Source organism: Protopterus annectens, chromosome 16.part0, assembly GCF_019279795.1.
Source record: "Protopterus annectens isolate FY-2018-M chromosome 16.part0, PAN1.0, whole genome shotgun sequence".
Taxonomy (NCBI): Eukaryota; Metazoa; Chordata; order Ceratodontiformes; family Protopteridae; genus Protopterus; species Protopterus annectens.
Genome location: NC_056750.1, coordinates 23,931,553 through 23,948,427, shown reverse-complemented (window position 1 = coordinate 23,948,427; position 16,875 = coordinate 23,931,553). Strand labels below are relative to the sequence as shown.

At 39.0% G+C, this 16,875-nt stretch overlaps 1 protein-coding gene across 1 annotated transcript in view; it reads left to right on the top strand.

Annotated features, from left to right (window-relative positions):
* The window catches only part of BARHL1 (BarH like homeobox 1), a 28,588-nt gene extending 12,717 nt beyond the window's left edge, over window positions 1-15,871 (top strand). Inside the window, exon 3 of the mRNA XM_044057785.1 lies at window positions 13,658-15,871. Coding sequence (XP_043913720.1) covers window positions 13,658-13,952 — 295 coding nt within the window. The 3' untranslated portion in view covers window positions 13,953-15,871. The remainder of the gene's footprint in view (window positions 1-13,657) is intronic.
* The last annotated feature ends 1,004 nt before the right edge of the window (window positions 15,872-16,875 follow it).

Below are 16,875 nucleotides of genomic sequence, written 5' to 3'. Positions count from 1 at the left end.
CCAAAATCAGGCCTAGATTTATCAATCTTAAACGCTTAGAACGCTGCTAGAACAACAGGTTTTGCACTGACCTCACTCGGTCCTCAATGATTTGCCAGAAAACCACACATTTTATTAAGAATAGCTTAGATGCTGTAGAGGTAGCAGCACAGATGCTGTAGAGGTACATTGCTTTGATTGTAGTGCACAGCATCCTGGGTACCTGGGTTCAATACTGAAAATGCGAGGCAAAAATATGGACGTTCTGCAAAAATCTGGACAATTGAAAGATATGGTGATGTGTCTTGCCACTGAGTACATAAATTGGGCTTATTGCAATAGACAATCTTTAAACAGTGGTCTGAGTCTGGACAAAGAGGATAAGTCTTTTTTTTTGGGGGGGGGGGTCATTATTTAGGAGGTTGAGAAGAGAAGCCGTGGTTTTATGCAATATGGTTAAGTTTTTTTGGGCTTGGTGAGATCAACAACAACAAAAAGGGTCCCTGTAGGTTACCTTTGTTTGGAATAACTAATTAGTATGGATCCATAGCACAGTCAGAGTGCGCTGTCCTGTATAGAACGCCTTTCGCTTTAAGAAAAAAAAGTGGGCATTGTTGAGTTGCACGTAAATGATCTTTTCAAGTATTTTTCCAGTTGTGTGTAGGATGGAAATGGGACAAAATTGGGATGCATTTTCAGGTTTGGGTTGTTTTAGATAAGGTTTGATTTAGTCTGTTTTCCAGATGTTGAGCATAAATAATATTTTTCTTTATACAATGGCGTAGGTGAGTGTTGGGGATTCTTTGCAGTAGAATATACAGTTAGGTTATCAGCACCAATTAGGGTATCTAGGGAAATTTGTTTTAAGCGAAGATTGATGTATTTTGTATTTTATTTATTTAAAGTAAAACAGTGGACTGAATGGTGGGGAAAGATGGATGGATAGAAGGTGGAGAGTCATTGGGTTGAGCTGAGGCAGGTTGCTGAATTCATACAGGAAGTCTGAAGAGGATAATTAGCCTTGTGAAAATGGATGGCATCTTAGCTAGTTGTGTTGTTATGATGGCTTTTAGATATAATGATAAGGTTTACATTCAAAACTGTTTAGGTTTGCCGAGGAGGGAGATTTATTTTGTTTTGAAGCAGGTTCGTAGGTTGTTACTAGCCTAACGACCACTAGAGTCCTTACGAGTCTAGCTGCACACCCCAAACCATTCGGGTGGGTCCTGAATAACATGGGCATCTGTGGGGTATATTAATAGGGAGGTAACTAAGGGATCTGTAGAGGGAGTTAGGGGTGTTAGTTAGCATGACACTGTTCTTATTCACGGCCTCGTGGTGGCCAGACCTGGAGTGAATATACGATTCCCCATCCAGATATCAAGGTTTTGTTTGAATAGGGTCAGAAATGAATTCTGTTTTACATGGATGGGGAGCCTGTTCCAAAGCACAGTGATCCTTTCCAACATATTTCTATAAGTCCAGCCACATTATGTTACGATGTTCTGATCCCTGGATCTAGTGTTTCTGGTGCTGTTTGTTTTGAGCATGCGCAACAGACTCATCAGGGCTAGGTGTGAGGAAGCCCTGTAAGCCAGCAAAGATCCCCTCTCAGCAGCTTGTAGGAGACTGAATACAGAGAGAGCATTTAGGCGATCAATGAAGAATAGGATATTCATGCCCTGAATTCTCCTGCTGAGAAACCTTTGGGCGTTCCATTTGATGCAGGTTATCTGGTAACTTAACATGCTAAAGGGGCATCGTCTTACTCTGATAAAAGCCGAGTGCAGTGATACTATAACTTCCTTGGACCAGGATGTCATACCTGTACCTATAAGTTGGATGACACTGAATGATGTTCTTCCTATGTCCACCAAACCTGGTTGGTGTAACTTGTTTAGAGAGGTTATGTAATGTAATGTAATGAAATGTAACCTAGAATCGGGCTGGAGTTTTGTATGAGGTTTTGTCAGGTTTCATCTCTTACTTTTAGAGGTTCTGGGTTAGCATTTCTGCAGCAGAGCTGAGGTCCTAAAAAGACAATATGGCAGTCAGTCTATGGAGAAGAGGTGGGACTTAAGTATGGCAATGCTGGATGAATATTTTGTAAGATATGAAGTGATTACTGTAAGTGGATGTAAACTGGATATGGAGGAGACAATGGATCGATTGTTAATAATTATAAGATTAAGGGGAGACTGGTAGTTGGATTGTGGGTTAGATTTTGTGTGTCTAGTATGTAAGAACTTTTGCAATGTCACTGGAGCGGGTCCTGGGTTGGTAAGATTAGAATCCCCAAGAATGACAGTGTTGTTATCGATTTTTTAACAGGAGTGACTGGGATGTTAAGATATTACATTACTTGTTATATACTTTTAAGACGAAATCATTTTACTAAAGATTATTGACAGAAAAAAATAAAGTTTAGAGACGATATGAATCGTTTGAGGCTGAATGCTATTGAGGAAGTGACCTCCAAGACCTCACTATTTTTTATTTATTTTTTTTTTTGCAGCTCTCCACTTCATCGATGTTTCTCCAAGTGATAATTTCTCGCGTGACTTCTATTTGTTGTTCAATGTTTCTTTGTGTCAGGTGCTCCACTAACACATCAACATTTTTGAAGGGTGCAGAACTGTAAACCAAACCTAAACACGCAGATGTGTGCGTGTACCACCCCCCCCCCCCCCACACACACACACATTTAAGTACGTTTCAATTTTATTTCATGTCTTGATGCAGTTAGCGTTTGTACATGTTTTTCAGTCTTCTTTACACGTGTCCCCATATATAGATTATTACTTATTCCTTCCACACATTTGCTGTACATCCCTAGCCTCCATCTATTAACCTCCACGCTCCACCATCGTTATCCATTTCACTCCAGTTCTCCACTGATCCCCCTTAACATATCCATCCCAATATCTTCTCACAGTCCTTCACTGTGCTGGCCACATAGAACGCGAATCCATACCTCTCAACTGTTAACATTTTCGCAAACTGTCCATATTGTTGCCTCATATTTTTGGTCTGTTCCTTAAAAAATGTGGTTTTATGGCAACTCATTCAAGACTGAAGTCACTAAATAATGGCAAGCATTCGAGTTTTAGACTTCATATCCTTCAGAAAATGCATGCCAACACAAAACCTGTATTATAGCAACTTCCTAAGTTTATAAGGGCAATATTTAAAATCTGCCCATATCTGGGCTGGGCTTTTTCCTCCCATTGTTTTAGGCTTTGTCCAGATTTCTTGCGCTGAGAAGTTGATGAGATGCATACTTCTCAACTGTCCAGATTTTCACAAAATGGCCAGATTTTTGCCTCATATTTTTTGGTTTGTTCCGAATAAAATGTGTGATTTTCTGGTAAATCACTAAGGACTGAATTCTCTAAATAGTTTCGCGCATTTGAGCTTCAGACAGTCTGAAGCTCAGACTTCAGACCCTTCAGAAAATACATGCTAATATACATCCTGTCATTCTCAGTACCTCCTCGGACAGTCCGCGTTGATGTGGGCGTGGCATGTGGGCGTGACTTGCATGATTAACGCGTGTCCTGCACACAGTTTACCCTTCCATACCTCTCAACTGAACAGATTATCGCAGAATGTCCACATTTTCGCCTCCTATGTTAGGTCCGTTATTCATAAAATTGTGGTTTTCTAGCAAATTAGTGGCAAATCATTAAAGACTGAAGTTGGGAAATAATAGACTTCATACCATTCAGAAAATTCATACTAATGCAAAACCTGTTATTCTATCAACTTTCTAAGTTAGTAAGAGCGATATCTAAAATGTGTCCCTATTTTGGGGCCTTCGTCCCACTGTTATTTATGGCTTTGACTAGATTTCTTGCACTAATGTTGACCATATGGCTTATGCCTGTCTACTGGACACTTCTAGCGTTTTCTGTCTTTAAGCTGGTTTCTACACAGTAGACCGACTTTTTTTCTGGTTGAAGTAGTTCGGGACATACTTCTGTACATGTTTTACTAGATGTGGAATACATGCTGTAAATTGGGAAGAACGCTTTAAATGTCTTAATGTGAATTTTTCCAAGTTCTATCAAACTTTGATGCTGCAACAACACAAGCGCTTTTTTGCACATATATGTTTGTCTTCTCTCCTTTTGTGTAGGTGCAGGTGTTATTCAGAGCACCTGTGCTACTTTAGTAGCTCAGGAATGGTCTGGATGTATCATTAATTTCTCCTTATTCTGCCTCTATCATTGGTTTGGATATGACCTTGGCTCTATGGATTTGGCAAAAGACACACCTATTTTCCCCGCATAGCTTTTCCCAGTCTAGGTTGATACAGGCAGTTTGACCTGGATTAAAGTCAGGCAAGAGGTAAACTGAACACCTTAGTGGTTATATTTTGTGTTTAATATTTATATTCTGTCTGTTCAATTTGCGTTTGAATGCTGGTGTCCCACAATTCCATCAGAGTGGCGGGGTTACATAATTGTGTATGTACATTTTATGTTAATGATGGTACAAATTTATGGCCAGTTGTACCTATTTTTCGTGGGCCTTTGTCTAGATTTTTGATGTTTACAGGTTGAGAGGTATTGCTCTAACAGGTTGAGAGGTATACCCTTTTCCTCAGTGTAGTGCGATCTTACAGCAGTTGGTATATTTAATTTGCAGGAGGTGTGGGGGTGCAGTGGGCTTGCCCCCCGTAAAAACAAAAATACATTAGGTAATTGTAGTGCCCTTGCAGCTAACGTACCAAATACTCCATGAATATTCATATGGATGGTGAAGATATCAACATGAATAATCAGGATTTAGGCGGAACTTGCTACTGCACACCCAGGGAGGTACGCAGGTAACAGATCGCCTTCCTAAGTTAATAAAAGCAATATTTAAAATATATCCCTAGTGGGGGTGGGGCTTTGTCCACCCATTATTTTAGGCTTTGTCCAGTTTTCTTGTGCTAAAAAGTTGGGAGGTATGATGAGCTGTAAATGAATAAAGACTCGTTTAACTAATGCTCCCGAGCAAATAGCTCGAGACATATCTGCTCCCTGCAGTTTGCTGTAAAAAGAAAGTGCTGAAACTCCCACTAATCAGATCCTCTGTTTATATGAACATACCCCCCCCCCCCCCCAACACTCAACTCTATAAAACTATATAGCCCTAACTACACCCTAAAACACATACTTACATCCCAGGCCAAGTCCACGCTCCCTTATCCCGGCTTAAACTTCAACGTCCCTTTCCTAACTAAGGTTGCCATCTTTTCAAATGCCCAAAGTGGGACAATTTTTGGAGAAAAGTGAGATTTTGTAGGCAAAACCACACCCACGACCAGTGCAAAGGACAGCGCTTCACCCTTTTGCCAAAATGTAATCTTATTCTTGTAACACTTAAGTGGTTTGGGCTGTTTAATATAGTGAATGAGTGTTTCAGATATAAAATAATTGTTTTATAAAACTATTAAAGAAAACTTTGGATTTCTTTTTATCCAAAACTCTCTGGGCGTTTGCCATTTTTCCCCGTGGGAGTCGGGACACAACTGTCAAATAGGGACTGTCATTCGCAAAGAGGGACAGGTAGCAATCCTAAGTCCCCCACCGCTCCCTAAACTTAAAATTCATTTTCCGCTCCTTAACCTTAAAACTTCCTTCCCTTTCCCTAACCCTAAAATCCCTCCTGAACCCTCCCGGGGCTGCTTGCCCGAACTAATATTGGGGTCCAAACTCGAGCAGCAACCCACACGAGGGACAAAGCGCTCGCGTCCCTGACTCTAACGCATTCTGGGCACTTGGAACTCGAGTGCCTGTAGTGCTCCCGGTCAGAAACTGGCCACCATTAATACTTGGCGTATCTTGTTTTTTCCCTGTATCACTAGGTCGTACTTCTGCGCTGTCCAGATTTTCGCACAATGTTCAGATTTTTGCCTCATATTTTCGGTCTGTCCCTCATAAAAGTTATTGTTGTGTTTTTTTTTTAAACGATCGAAGATTGAAATAACTAAATAATGACAAACATTTGAGTTACAAACTTCATATCCATCAGAAAATGCAAAATGCAAAACCTGTTATTCTATCAACTTCCTAATTCTATAGGAGCAATATTCAAATCTGTGCCTATTTGGGCCTTTGTCCCCATTATATACGCCTTTATTCAAATTTATGGTGCCAAGAATTTAGAGGCAAGATCATTGTGTCTGCCTCTCTCTCTCTCTCATATACACACGCACGCAAGATATTAGAGAAAAAAATCAAAATCAGATAAAATAACACGAAGAGGTAAAACAGAGCAAACGAAGTGTAAGGAAGACGAGTCCAAAGTTTTAGTGGTTTCTGAGCTGCTGGACACAGTACAAAAATTGAGTTAATCTGGTGAGTGTGTGACAGATGGAAGTAAAACGTTTTATAAAGTGCAGAGCATTCATGTAGGCGATCTGTTATTATAACAGAAACGTAGACCCCGTATTTATTCCCGAAGCTTGTCCCCATGGTCAGGGATGACCCCAGTTTTTGACAAAATGAGGATTATATCACTTTAAACACGATCGCGGAATTATAGGCTGGTTTTCTTTCAAACCGTCTCAGTAGACATAATCTTATTCCATAGTTTGCAAGAAAACCAGGGACAAATCCAGAAATAATCGGGGGCAATTAAAAATACTACTATTAACGTGAGACATTGACAGTATAAGCGAATGTGAATTAATGTATATTTTTTGAAGTAAAAGAAGTCTACAACTGTAATTATTGTCATTATTTAAGTGTAATCCCCACCCCTTCTCTAAAAAGTCACCAATTTTTGGAAGGATTATGAGGGACACAGCTAAATTGTGAGTCAAAATCAGTGACAGTTGAGAGGGATGCCTTATTCTATCATCTTGAACCACATGTATGAAGCGACTTTAATTCTGAATGGAGTCATTGTCAGTGGTCATTTTTGTTTAATCGAAGTGGTGGGTTTTAATGATGCACCAAAAACTTAAACTGACACAACAGAGCAGTTTCGTTTGGCTTTTCGCAGTTAATTCGTTTTTTATTTAACTTCTTGCAAAATACCAGCACTGAATAAGTAAATTCTTCATGTGGTGATTATTATTAATGAAAGATATATATTAGTCGTTTTATTAACTACTGTGTTCGATAAACATTTTGAGGGAATGAACACTATTTACAACAATTTAACATGTGCCTACAGAAATTGTATCTAGTTTTATACCCAACCATGGACAGCTATTTGGAAAATTAATACAAATGTATAATAATAACAAATAGTATATTGGTTAACTGACACTTTAAGACTGTTCTAAACTGGTGGCTTGGAATATGCAAATAACACGATGAAATGTGTTTAGCAAACTTTCTTTATGAGGACCATTTTTGTGAGAATTGCTGATATTCTGTTCTGTCCAGCTTTATTTTTATTTTTTATTTATTTTTATTATTATTTAATTATTTTTTTATTTTTCTGCTAGACTGTGCATTTGATCTCAGCATTCCAGCTATGTCCTAGTCTCCCTCATTCTTCCCAGCTGCCTTCCATTACTTCTTTTTTATCTAGGTACCAACATATTAATATATATATATATATATATATATATATATATATATATATATATATATATATATATATAATGATTGTCACACTACATTCAATCACTTGTGAAGATGACAGCTACCTTAATATCCGTTAACGTATGCAGATCTTTCCACACCTAGCAAATTGCTGTATAGTGTGCTGATATATTGGCTAATTTGTCTTTATATGTAAGATGGCTTTGGCTGGTAATTCAATCAGAAAACACAATTAAAAAATGTACACATAATGTAGCAAATATATAAAAGTTAATCATGATGTTATTTCTCAGGCCTGTATGCCTACTATATTTTAAGTGTCATTTCTAACAAATGATACTCAGGGATTCCATAATTTCTTATTACAATCACTCAGCAGCACTTCTCAAAGTAAAATGTTTAGGCGGCTTCGTTCAAAATACCGCATCTACAAATCTAGAAGGTCCAAATCTGGCTGAGTTAGTAGTAGAGACTTGAGGGTGTTCCTGATTTTGTCTCAGATATTACAATTATAGACTTCAAAGTTCCAGAAAATAAATGTAGTCACAAATACAAACGCTTCAATCATCTTTTTGAAGAATATTTACATTTTGAAATATGTCCCGGAATTTGGGACTTTAGTCTCACATCAGATGTATCTTTTCTCCTTAATTGTTGATTGACGGGGTTGAGAGACTTGGTTCGTTTACACGTTTTTATTTTACTTTATTCTGAATTTGTTAACTGGGGTTGAACATCGATCCAATTAGACCAAGTTCAGGCTCAGTGCGGGGTAAACACAACAGATAAATGACATTATATACAAAGTGAATGGCAAAACTCAATTTATAGCGTTGGTCTAGGGCTACAAAGACAATATATACATGACATTATATATTACATAGTGGCTGACAAAACATAAACTATGTATACACGGATGATATACATAGTGGATATCAGAGTTTGTATGTTGAAAGAACCACGTTGAAAAATAGTCAGGAGAAGGGAAGTAGGTTAGGAAAAGATTAATTTATATGACCAGAAAGGGAGAGGTGTTGCATTTTTTCAAGTCTTGTAATGTGTGTTTTTGTTCTGATCAGAAAATACAGTAAGAGGAACGATTTTTAAGAAAACAGTGGACAAGTTCTACCAGTTTGTGACCAAGGACTGAGAAGACATGATCTGCCGAAGCCTAGTTTTGTGTGTGTGTGTGTGTGTGTGTGTGTGTGTGTGTGTGTGTGTGTGTGTGTGTTGGCGGGTATATATCAGAGATTCCATGCCACCTCTCATGAAAAATTATAGAAGCCTTTATTAATAGCATGTCCGATTAAAACGTATCCGAATTTATTGACAGACTGTAGTATAACTTTTCTAGGTGTTCAGAACATGAGTATGTTGCATTTACATGATTTCTTACAACAGCTTAAAGATATAGAAGATTGAATTACATCCAAAAGAGATTAAAAGCAGTGACCTTAGAACACAAATCCTAAGAACAGAAACTGATAAATAAAATCTGACCATTCAGTGTGATGACTGCCTTTAATTCCTTACTACCTTTACGGGTTAAACTGTTTACAGGAAAATAATGAATACCGATCTTATAATCTCATATTCAATATTAATGCCTCGTGGATCACTCTAAAAAGTTGGAATTGCTTTTTTTTTATTATTTTGTAATATCTCTATATAACCACAGCGGCAGCAGTATTTCTATAATTCTGCTTCTAGCCAAGGCTGTTTTTTTTTCAAACTGACTTTCCATCTTCTTCACTGTCCTGTACCTGTCATCTTAAACAAAAGTGAAATCGTATCTCACTCATCTGTCCAGATTTTCGCAGAATGTCCAGATTTTTCCCCTCGTTTTTCTGGTCTGTTCCACCTAAAATTTGTGGTTTTCTGACAAATCACAGAGGACTGCAGTTCCTAAATAATGAGAAACGCTTGAGTTTCAACCTTCATATCCTTCAGTAAATGCATGTTAACACAAATCCTGTTATTGCAGCAACGTACTAAATATATTATTTTGGGACCTTTGCCCCCTCCCCCCAATTATTTTAGGTTTTGTCCACATTCCTGAAGTTAAGAGGTTGAGAGATAGAAGTAAAATTAATTAGCGTGCTGTCTCAATAGACAACGTCACTAGATTTTTTCCCTAAATCATAATTCTCAACCTTCCATCTCCAAAATGTGGATCACTACATCCTCTTAACGTGGAGCAAAGGGGCAACATGTGGATTAAGTACTAAAGTTGCATCTTGGAAGCTCGCAGCGTGGTTAAATGTGTTACTTAATTGTGGTGAAGTAATATGATTTAGTATTATTTACTATGGATAGCAGTTAACATTCTTAACAATGAATGGGTTACAGAACCTTTCAATGTGGAATAGTGGCGGAACATTTACTTTTTAAGAATCGAAATCAAAATAAGGACTATTCCTCATAACAATAGGCATTTGAGAGGTACGGTTGCCAGTGGCGGAAAACGCAAACACAATGGACTTTTATATTTCTATATTTTGAGTTAGCAAATCTGATAAGATAATCTCCGGTGGAAAATATTATTTTTAGTTCCAGTGTGTCCCACATTCAACGAATTAACCAGTTATTTAATTTATATTTTATCTATACAAAAGACTATCTTTGAAATGTATCAGCGCCATATCTCCCAAACAGAATTTAGGGGTACCTTTCTTCTTATTCCTAAAGCAGTGGTCACTTAGGAGGACAGCTAGATAGAAAAAGAGTTCGACAGAAAGGGGGAGGTATAGGCCTGAAAGGAAATTGTTAGCTGCATGTAGCAGACACTCAATGCCACAGCCAGAGGTGTAAGGTTTCCTGTCATCCATACCTGTGTTGCCCACCTTACAACTGACAGAGCTTGATGAGATGGGTCACATGATCTGTCAAATGCAAAATGACGCGAAATCTCAAAGAAATCCAAAATGGTGTGCTAATAAGGACGAAGAACCAGCAGAATGCAAACGGCATATAACCGATTATGTCCTGCTTTTTTGCTGTGAGGTGCAGTAGGGTCCGTAAGGGATTACAGGGTAAGCATTTTTGATTATATAATCCTGAATTCTTCATTTCGTTTTTCTTCAAGCCACCCCCCACCCCCAATAAAATAAAACAGAAGTTAAATTTTGACCCAAGTTAAGTTGTAATACCAGTGCTGTTATGGATCTGTGTCTTTTATTTAATTAGTAGGCCTGTCTGTCTGATATAATGTTGGTCCAGTTTATTGGACCCAGCATGTACCAAACAGCATTGCGGTATATATGTGATGTCTTGACACGAATGTCCCGGGAAGATGATGATGATGATGATTTGAAGAGAAATATTTCATGCTATTCCTTTGGCAAGTAACTGCTGACTTTTGTACTTGTATGGAGAAGGATGTTTGCTGCAGTAGTATTCAGCGGACTACTGACTAGACCATGTTTTTTTTTTCATTAGGCCAGTGGTAATTATAACGCAGCAAGATCGCTTTCTTTCATCGCCTGCACAAAATGTAACGTTGTTAATGCTAAAATAAAAATCAGAGAATTTACGGAAAATCAGTTCTAGCACATCCTTCTATCTCACCTTCTGTCTGTCTGTCTATCGATGTATCTGTGTGGCTTCCACAGCCTTTGCTTTCTGTCTAGATAGTGTGGGGGTACTTACTATCTTCGAAGGAAAAAGAAAAGACATTGGTTCGGATGTTGTGAATCTTCACAGTTTAGACAACCACAAACAATCTTTATCCCAAAGTTGTAAAGGTGACCTTTCAGTTCAGATCGCCTGTGTTTAATTTGTATAGGGCGTTTTTACAGCAAACTTTTTAAAACTATTTTATTCCAAAAATATTGCATTAATGCGTACTTATCGGGGTGAAACATCTAACACAGTAGCACGTCTCGGGAATTAATGCAAGCTCTTGGTGGTGATTTCAGCCTAACTAGATATAAATGTGTATCTCATTAACCAGATCGTCAATTGTAAATTCGGAGTGTCCAAGCGAACAGGCTATTTCAATGGCAGCATACGCATTCAGTGATGCGCAGTTTTCAGTTATCCCCGGATTTTGCAGTAGGCCCCTTACTTTGCCACTTATTTTTGCCTTGAAACTAATATTATTTCCTGGTCTATCACCGAATATTGCACGCACTCAATGCAAGACATTTAAAATGTCACACGTCTTATTCTTCAGAAAATGCGTGTTGATACACAACCCTGCTGCTCTATTAACTTTCTGCTAGTTATTGTAATATTTAAAAACGTCCCTGATTTTGGGTATCTGTCTCTTGTATGTTTGGCTTTGTCTCTCATTCTTGAACTTAAGATATTGAGACTATGCCGTGATGTTGCACTATTGCTGTCTCCAACGTGATGTTTCTTGCACCAGTGATGGCAGGTGTTTAGATTTAGTGGTCATTGTGACCTGTTTTATTTTGCCACGTCTGTATATGTAATGAGGTTGTACGCCCCCCCCCAGTTGTTATGCAAGCCATAGAGAGGTGCCGCACTTGGATACAGTGGTGCTGCGGTAGCGTTGTCGCTTCACAGCAAGACGTTGTCCCGTTCGATTCTCAGCTAGAGCGTCTTCTGTGTGGAGGCATGCGTGAATGGGCGTACCTTCGTTGAAGGTTGTGCGTCAGGGCTGGTTACTCGGCACGTAAAAATCCACTACCAAACATTAGCGGACCAGAGTTCCGCTGTGGCGACCCCTAACCGGGATAAGGCGAAAGACACAACAACATATACATTTGGGTTGGTATGCATATGGCCCAGCGCTATGCACTTTGGACTTTTTCTTTGCCGATTTGCCTGTTAGGCCTCTGACCTTACATGTGACAACCATCAGTCGATACCTCTTTGTTATCTGTTCCTACATTATAAATTATAATTCTCCTACACAGAAATGTACTTAAACTATAATCATGCTACACGGGAATTGAGCGTTTTATGTTCATTCAAAATAATAGGATGTGTGTTGCTATACCTCGCAGTGTGTGTGCGTGTGTGAGTGAATGAGTGAGTACGTGTGTGCGCGCGTGTGTGTGTGCGCGCGCGCGACCGCGACTGAGTCAATGAATATTTGTGTGAGAGTGAGTGTGTATGTGAGAGTGAATGAGTGAGTGCATGTGTGTGTGTGTGTGCGTGTGTAACTTTGTGTGTGTGTCGGGAGGGACAGACTGACGGAATCTAAAGGAGTGTGTGTGGGGGGTAAAATAAGAACATTTTAAGTACAATCAGACAGCATCCTTCGTGAGGGAAAAAAGTGAAAACATCAGAGCACAGTCTGAAAACACCCAGAGCGGGAAATGGGAGACTGAGGGTCGTGAGAGGATACAGGAGGGTGGTGTGTACATGAAACATCCTTCTCAAATAGATTGTGGAATGAAAAGCGGCGAGGGAATTCACCCATTAGTGGGACTTCAGTAAGGCTCCTCTGCTCAACAAATAATCATGCCTTTCAACTGCCCCTGATTTTGCAGGATGTTCCCGATTCTGGCTCATGGTTTTGCCCCATCCTTTGCAAATATTTTCATTTTCAGGTAAAATGCTGCAAGTGCTCAGTCAACATTGGAGTTTCATTTCGCTTATTGTTCTTAAAGGGCACATTGATTCAACACATGTTGTTCTATTAACTTTTTTAAGAATTAAATAAATATTTAAAAAAAAAACATGCCTCTGACTTTGGGGTGTTTGTACCCCCGTTATTTTTGGCTTTGTCCAGAATTCTTGAGCAAGAAAGTTGAGAACTAGCTTATACTATAGATCGGAAAGGCAGAAAACTAAGAGCCAGTTAGTAAGTTATCCTTAGGTGGAGTCAAAATATAATTGTATGTGTCTGTACTTTCCACTGGATTACAGTATTGTAAATGTGTTTGTTCTTTTCTTTCTTTTATAGCAGTGTCTAGTTTTGTGCCGTGTAACTTTATCTTGGATTTCAGCGAGATAATTAAGTGTGGACACAGTACATGTACTATCTTTCTTGCATCAAGTTCTCCACTATCATTTAAAATATATTGTAATTGCCGCATATGATGGACCATGTTTATACTTTGTTGATTTGTCCAGTGTAAAGTAAGCAATCTGAACATTTACACACAATTACTTTATGAATTGTTTGGTAATCTTACTGATCTGTTTTCTTGCAGGACTAAATGGAAGAGGCAGACAGCAGTGGGACTGGAACTTCTGGCCGAAGCTGGAAACTATTCGGCTCTGCAGCGGATGTTCCCATCGCCTTATTTCTATCCACAAAGCCTAGTCTCAAACTTAGATCCTGGAGCTGCTCTGTATCTGTACAGGGGACCTAGTGCCCCACCCCCGGCCTTGCAGAGGCCACTGGTGCCACGGCTACTTATCCACGGATTACAGGGGAGCACCGAACCGCCCCCTCCTCTGCCACCGCTCGCAGGCGTCCTACCCCGTGCTGCGCAACCGCGGTGAGTTTTACCGATGGTCATGCAGAAGGGGAGCTCCGGGGATAACAAGGCAAACAAAACTGCCCAGCCAAAGGTCATCTAAGACTACTAAGCCAAGTGCCCCTAAAGTCCAGGTTAACTCCTCTCCTACTTACAAGAGATGTTCATAAAGTGCACAGATTTCTACAAATAAGGGGACAATGCACATCAACGTGTCTGTAATTCACAACATGCTTACAATATTCACAAGATAAAATCAGGTTAACGTCTGTTGTTGACGAAGCAAAAGAATGCGTTATCTACTCAGGAGATACAAAATCCACACGATTCAAGAGCTTCAGATAACCGAATGAACTTTGAAATTACTCAAATAGATAATATGGATTTGAAAAGAACTGACTGTGACACAGTATGGAGTTGTTACACAAACTTGACAAAAAGACGCATTTCACATACGTGGATCTGATTTTATGTCCGGCTCCTGAGTCTCATGTACCAATAAGAGAAACATTAAATATCATTAGCCCTTGTGTGTATTTTTTAAATTTAAGCTGAGCCTGCGGCTGCCAAAGGGCTGTGAATAACAATATAAAAGGGAATTTCTTCCTTGGGGATTAAAGAGATATGTGGTCAATTATTCCAGTGGTTCAAAGTGCAACCCTTGGGATGATGATCTTGGATTGTGCGCAAAGACAGGTAATACGGGGTATTTCTGCCCTTTCAGTCTGGGACAGACAATAACAAGAATGGGTCTTCCTATGAGATGGGAGTCGTGGTAAGTGGGCGATGGCAAGTTACGAAGACATCACAGAAATAAACGTTCTTGGTGTGTCCGTGCAAGTACTGTTGTATTTCTGGAAACCGTGCTGTCAGACATATTAACGACTTCTTTCATTCATAATTCTAGCCAAATGGCTAAATGCATTTAAGAAGAAATTAAAGTTGAAAAAAATGACAGCCACCAATCCCCTCAATAGTTAGCAGTTTTGGTAATTAAATAAATTCAGAACTGTATTTTTGTAATTCGGTTTAAAGCTGAAGATACATGTATTGCCCATGTTTTACTTAATATGACTGTTTTAAAATCTGGAAATTGGTTAATTTGGCTGGACATCCACTCCACATCACAGCCAATTTATGCAAGCTATTTATTTGGTTTCCAGTCCTGTCATACTGCAAACGTATCCTAGTGTCGTTTTGCACTTGTTATTCTAGCATTCGCACAGGCATTCTGGTTATATGCAGTCATCTTAAATCAACTGCATCCTCTACATTTGTACTTGCAAATAATTATGCAGATTCTAAATATATGGAAACAGAACGTATAATGCCAGCAAATGATTCAACCACAGTGTCAAACACCTCATGAAGGTGCCCAAATAAAAAGTGCCCACTTTACCCACAACTAAATGTAATGGTGTAGAAAAGCTTTATATTTATCTTTATTTTGTTTTATTTTTACGAAAATATTTTTTAACAAGACAGCTCTGTGACGTTGGTGACTTACCGATATGACGTAATTATTGCAATTCTTCCAGAATGAGTCCCCTGAAATAGAGCCCTCTTTATGCACTGTTGCTCCACTCTTTTATCGAATCAATGTAAGTGTTAAAAATAAAAGGGGCTGTTACTACGTTCGTTAATATATCCTCACTTTATAACACCAGGAATGCAACCTTTTGGGCTGCTTTGTAAATTAGCTGTAAGAACTGCAAAATGTTTGTATAATGTTGTAAATATACTGTGGAAATGTATATGACATTATTTATTTGTGAAGCTCTGGTACTGTGAAGTGATACATCTTGTACATGTATATTTAGTCCCCTTCTCACAGGGTGATGATTGGGGAACGCAGGGACAGATAGAAACAAATGAAATTGAATTATTCTTATTTTAAGAAGTAAATTCTTTTTTAATGTTTAAATAAACTTCATATAAACCATATGGTCAGCTTCCAACCTCTCCAGCTGTTATTGTTCTAGTAAGACACAAGACATTTTGGTGTATGAGAATGAATGACAACATATCTAAAACTTACCAGTGTAAGTAATGTTTTGCCAAGTTTACATATGGGGAAAGATCTCCAATTATTGCTTTAAGGCAAGCTTGCAGCCTCTATAAGAAGTGTTTTCTCTTTCCAGCTGACACGTTTATTAATTCCCCATGTATGACATCACAGCAGGGTTACTTGTGTTAGCTTTTGTAAAGATGAACCTCACACCTCTGGAAGAAAATGTTGCTATTGTTTTGACAAACAATGACGCTGATACAGTAATACGAGTAGTAAGTGTATAATTGCCTAAGTGCTTTAAATGGTCGCTTTCAAATGGGAATGTCCCCCTCCTTAAAAGTGGCCGTGAGCCTGGTTACTGCCAGCCAGAAAGCAGCTGGTAACCGTGACGCAGTGCGAACAGCACCCTACCTAGCTCAGGAAGCCGACAGATGGACAGCAGGATTTAGCTTCAGCACTACAAATGCAGCCCTAAATATTCACATTGACAGAAACAGTGACACTACAATGGCAAATGCAGCAACGCCGAGATGAGAATATATTACTTGTCTGCATACAGCCCCCCCCCCCCCCCCCACACACACACACACACACTCTCCTCTGTGACACTGACCTTCCTCCTAACACACGTTCTCTGTTTACTATACTTGACTTGTTTCTGTTTCACTGTTTTTTTGGAGAAAAGGTGCAAAGTTGCAATTAACATTACACCATTGTTATGTGCCATGTAAGGTGTACAATGTGGGCACCACCAAACCATCACCGGATCTGATACAAAAGCCACTTACGTTCATAACAAGGTTATTCTTTATTTGCAGTTAACACACAAAAAAAAGTTAAACGTTCTCAGATTTATGGCTATAGGATACACATTATTGCGCCTGCTGAATTTAAGCACAGTCTGTATAAAATAGTCATGTTTAGTTAAAAACGGTAA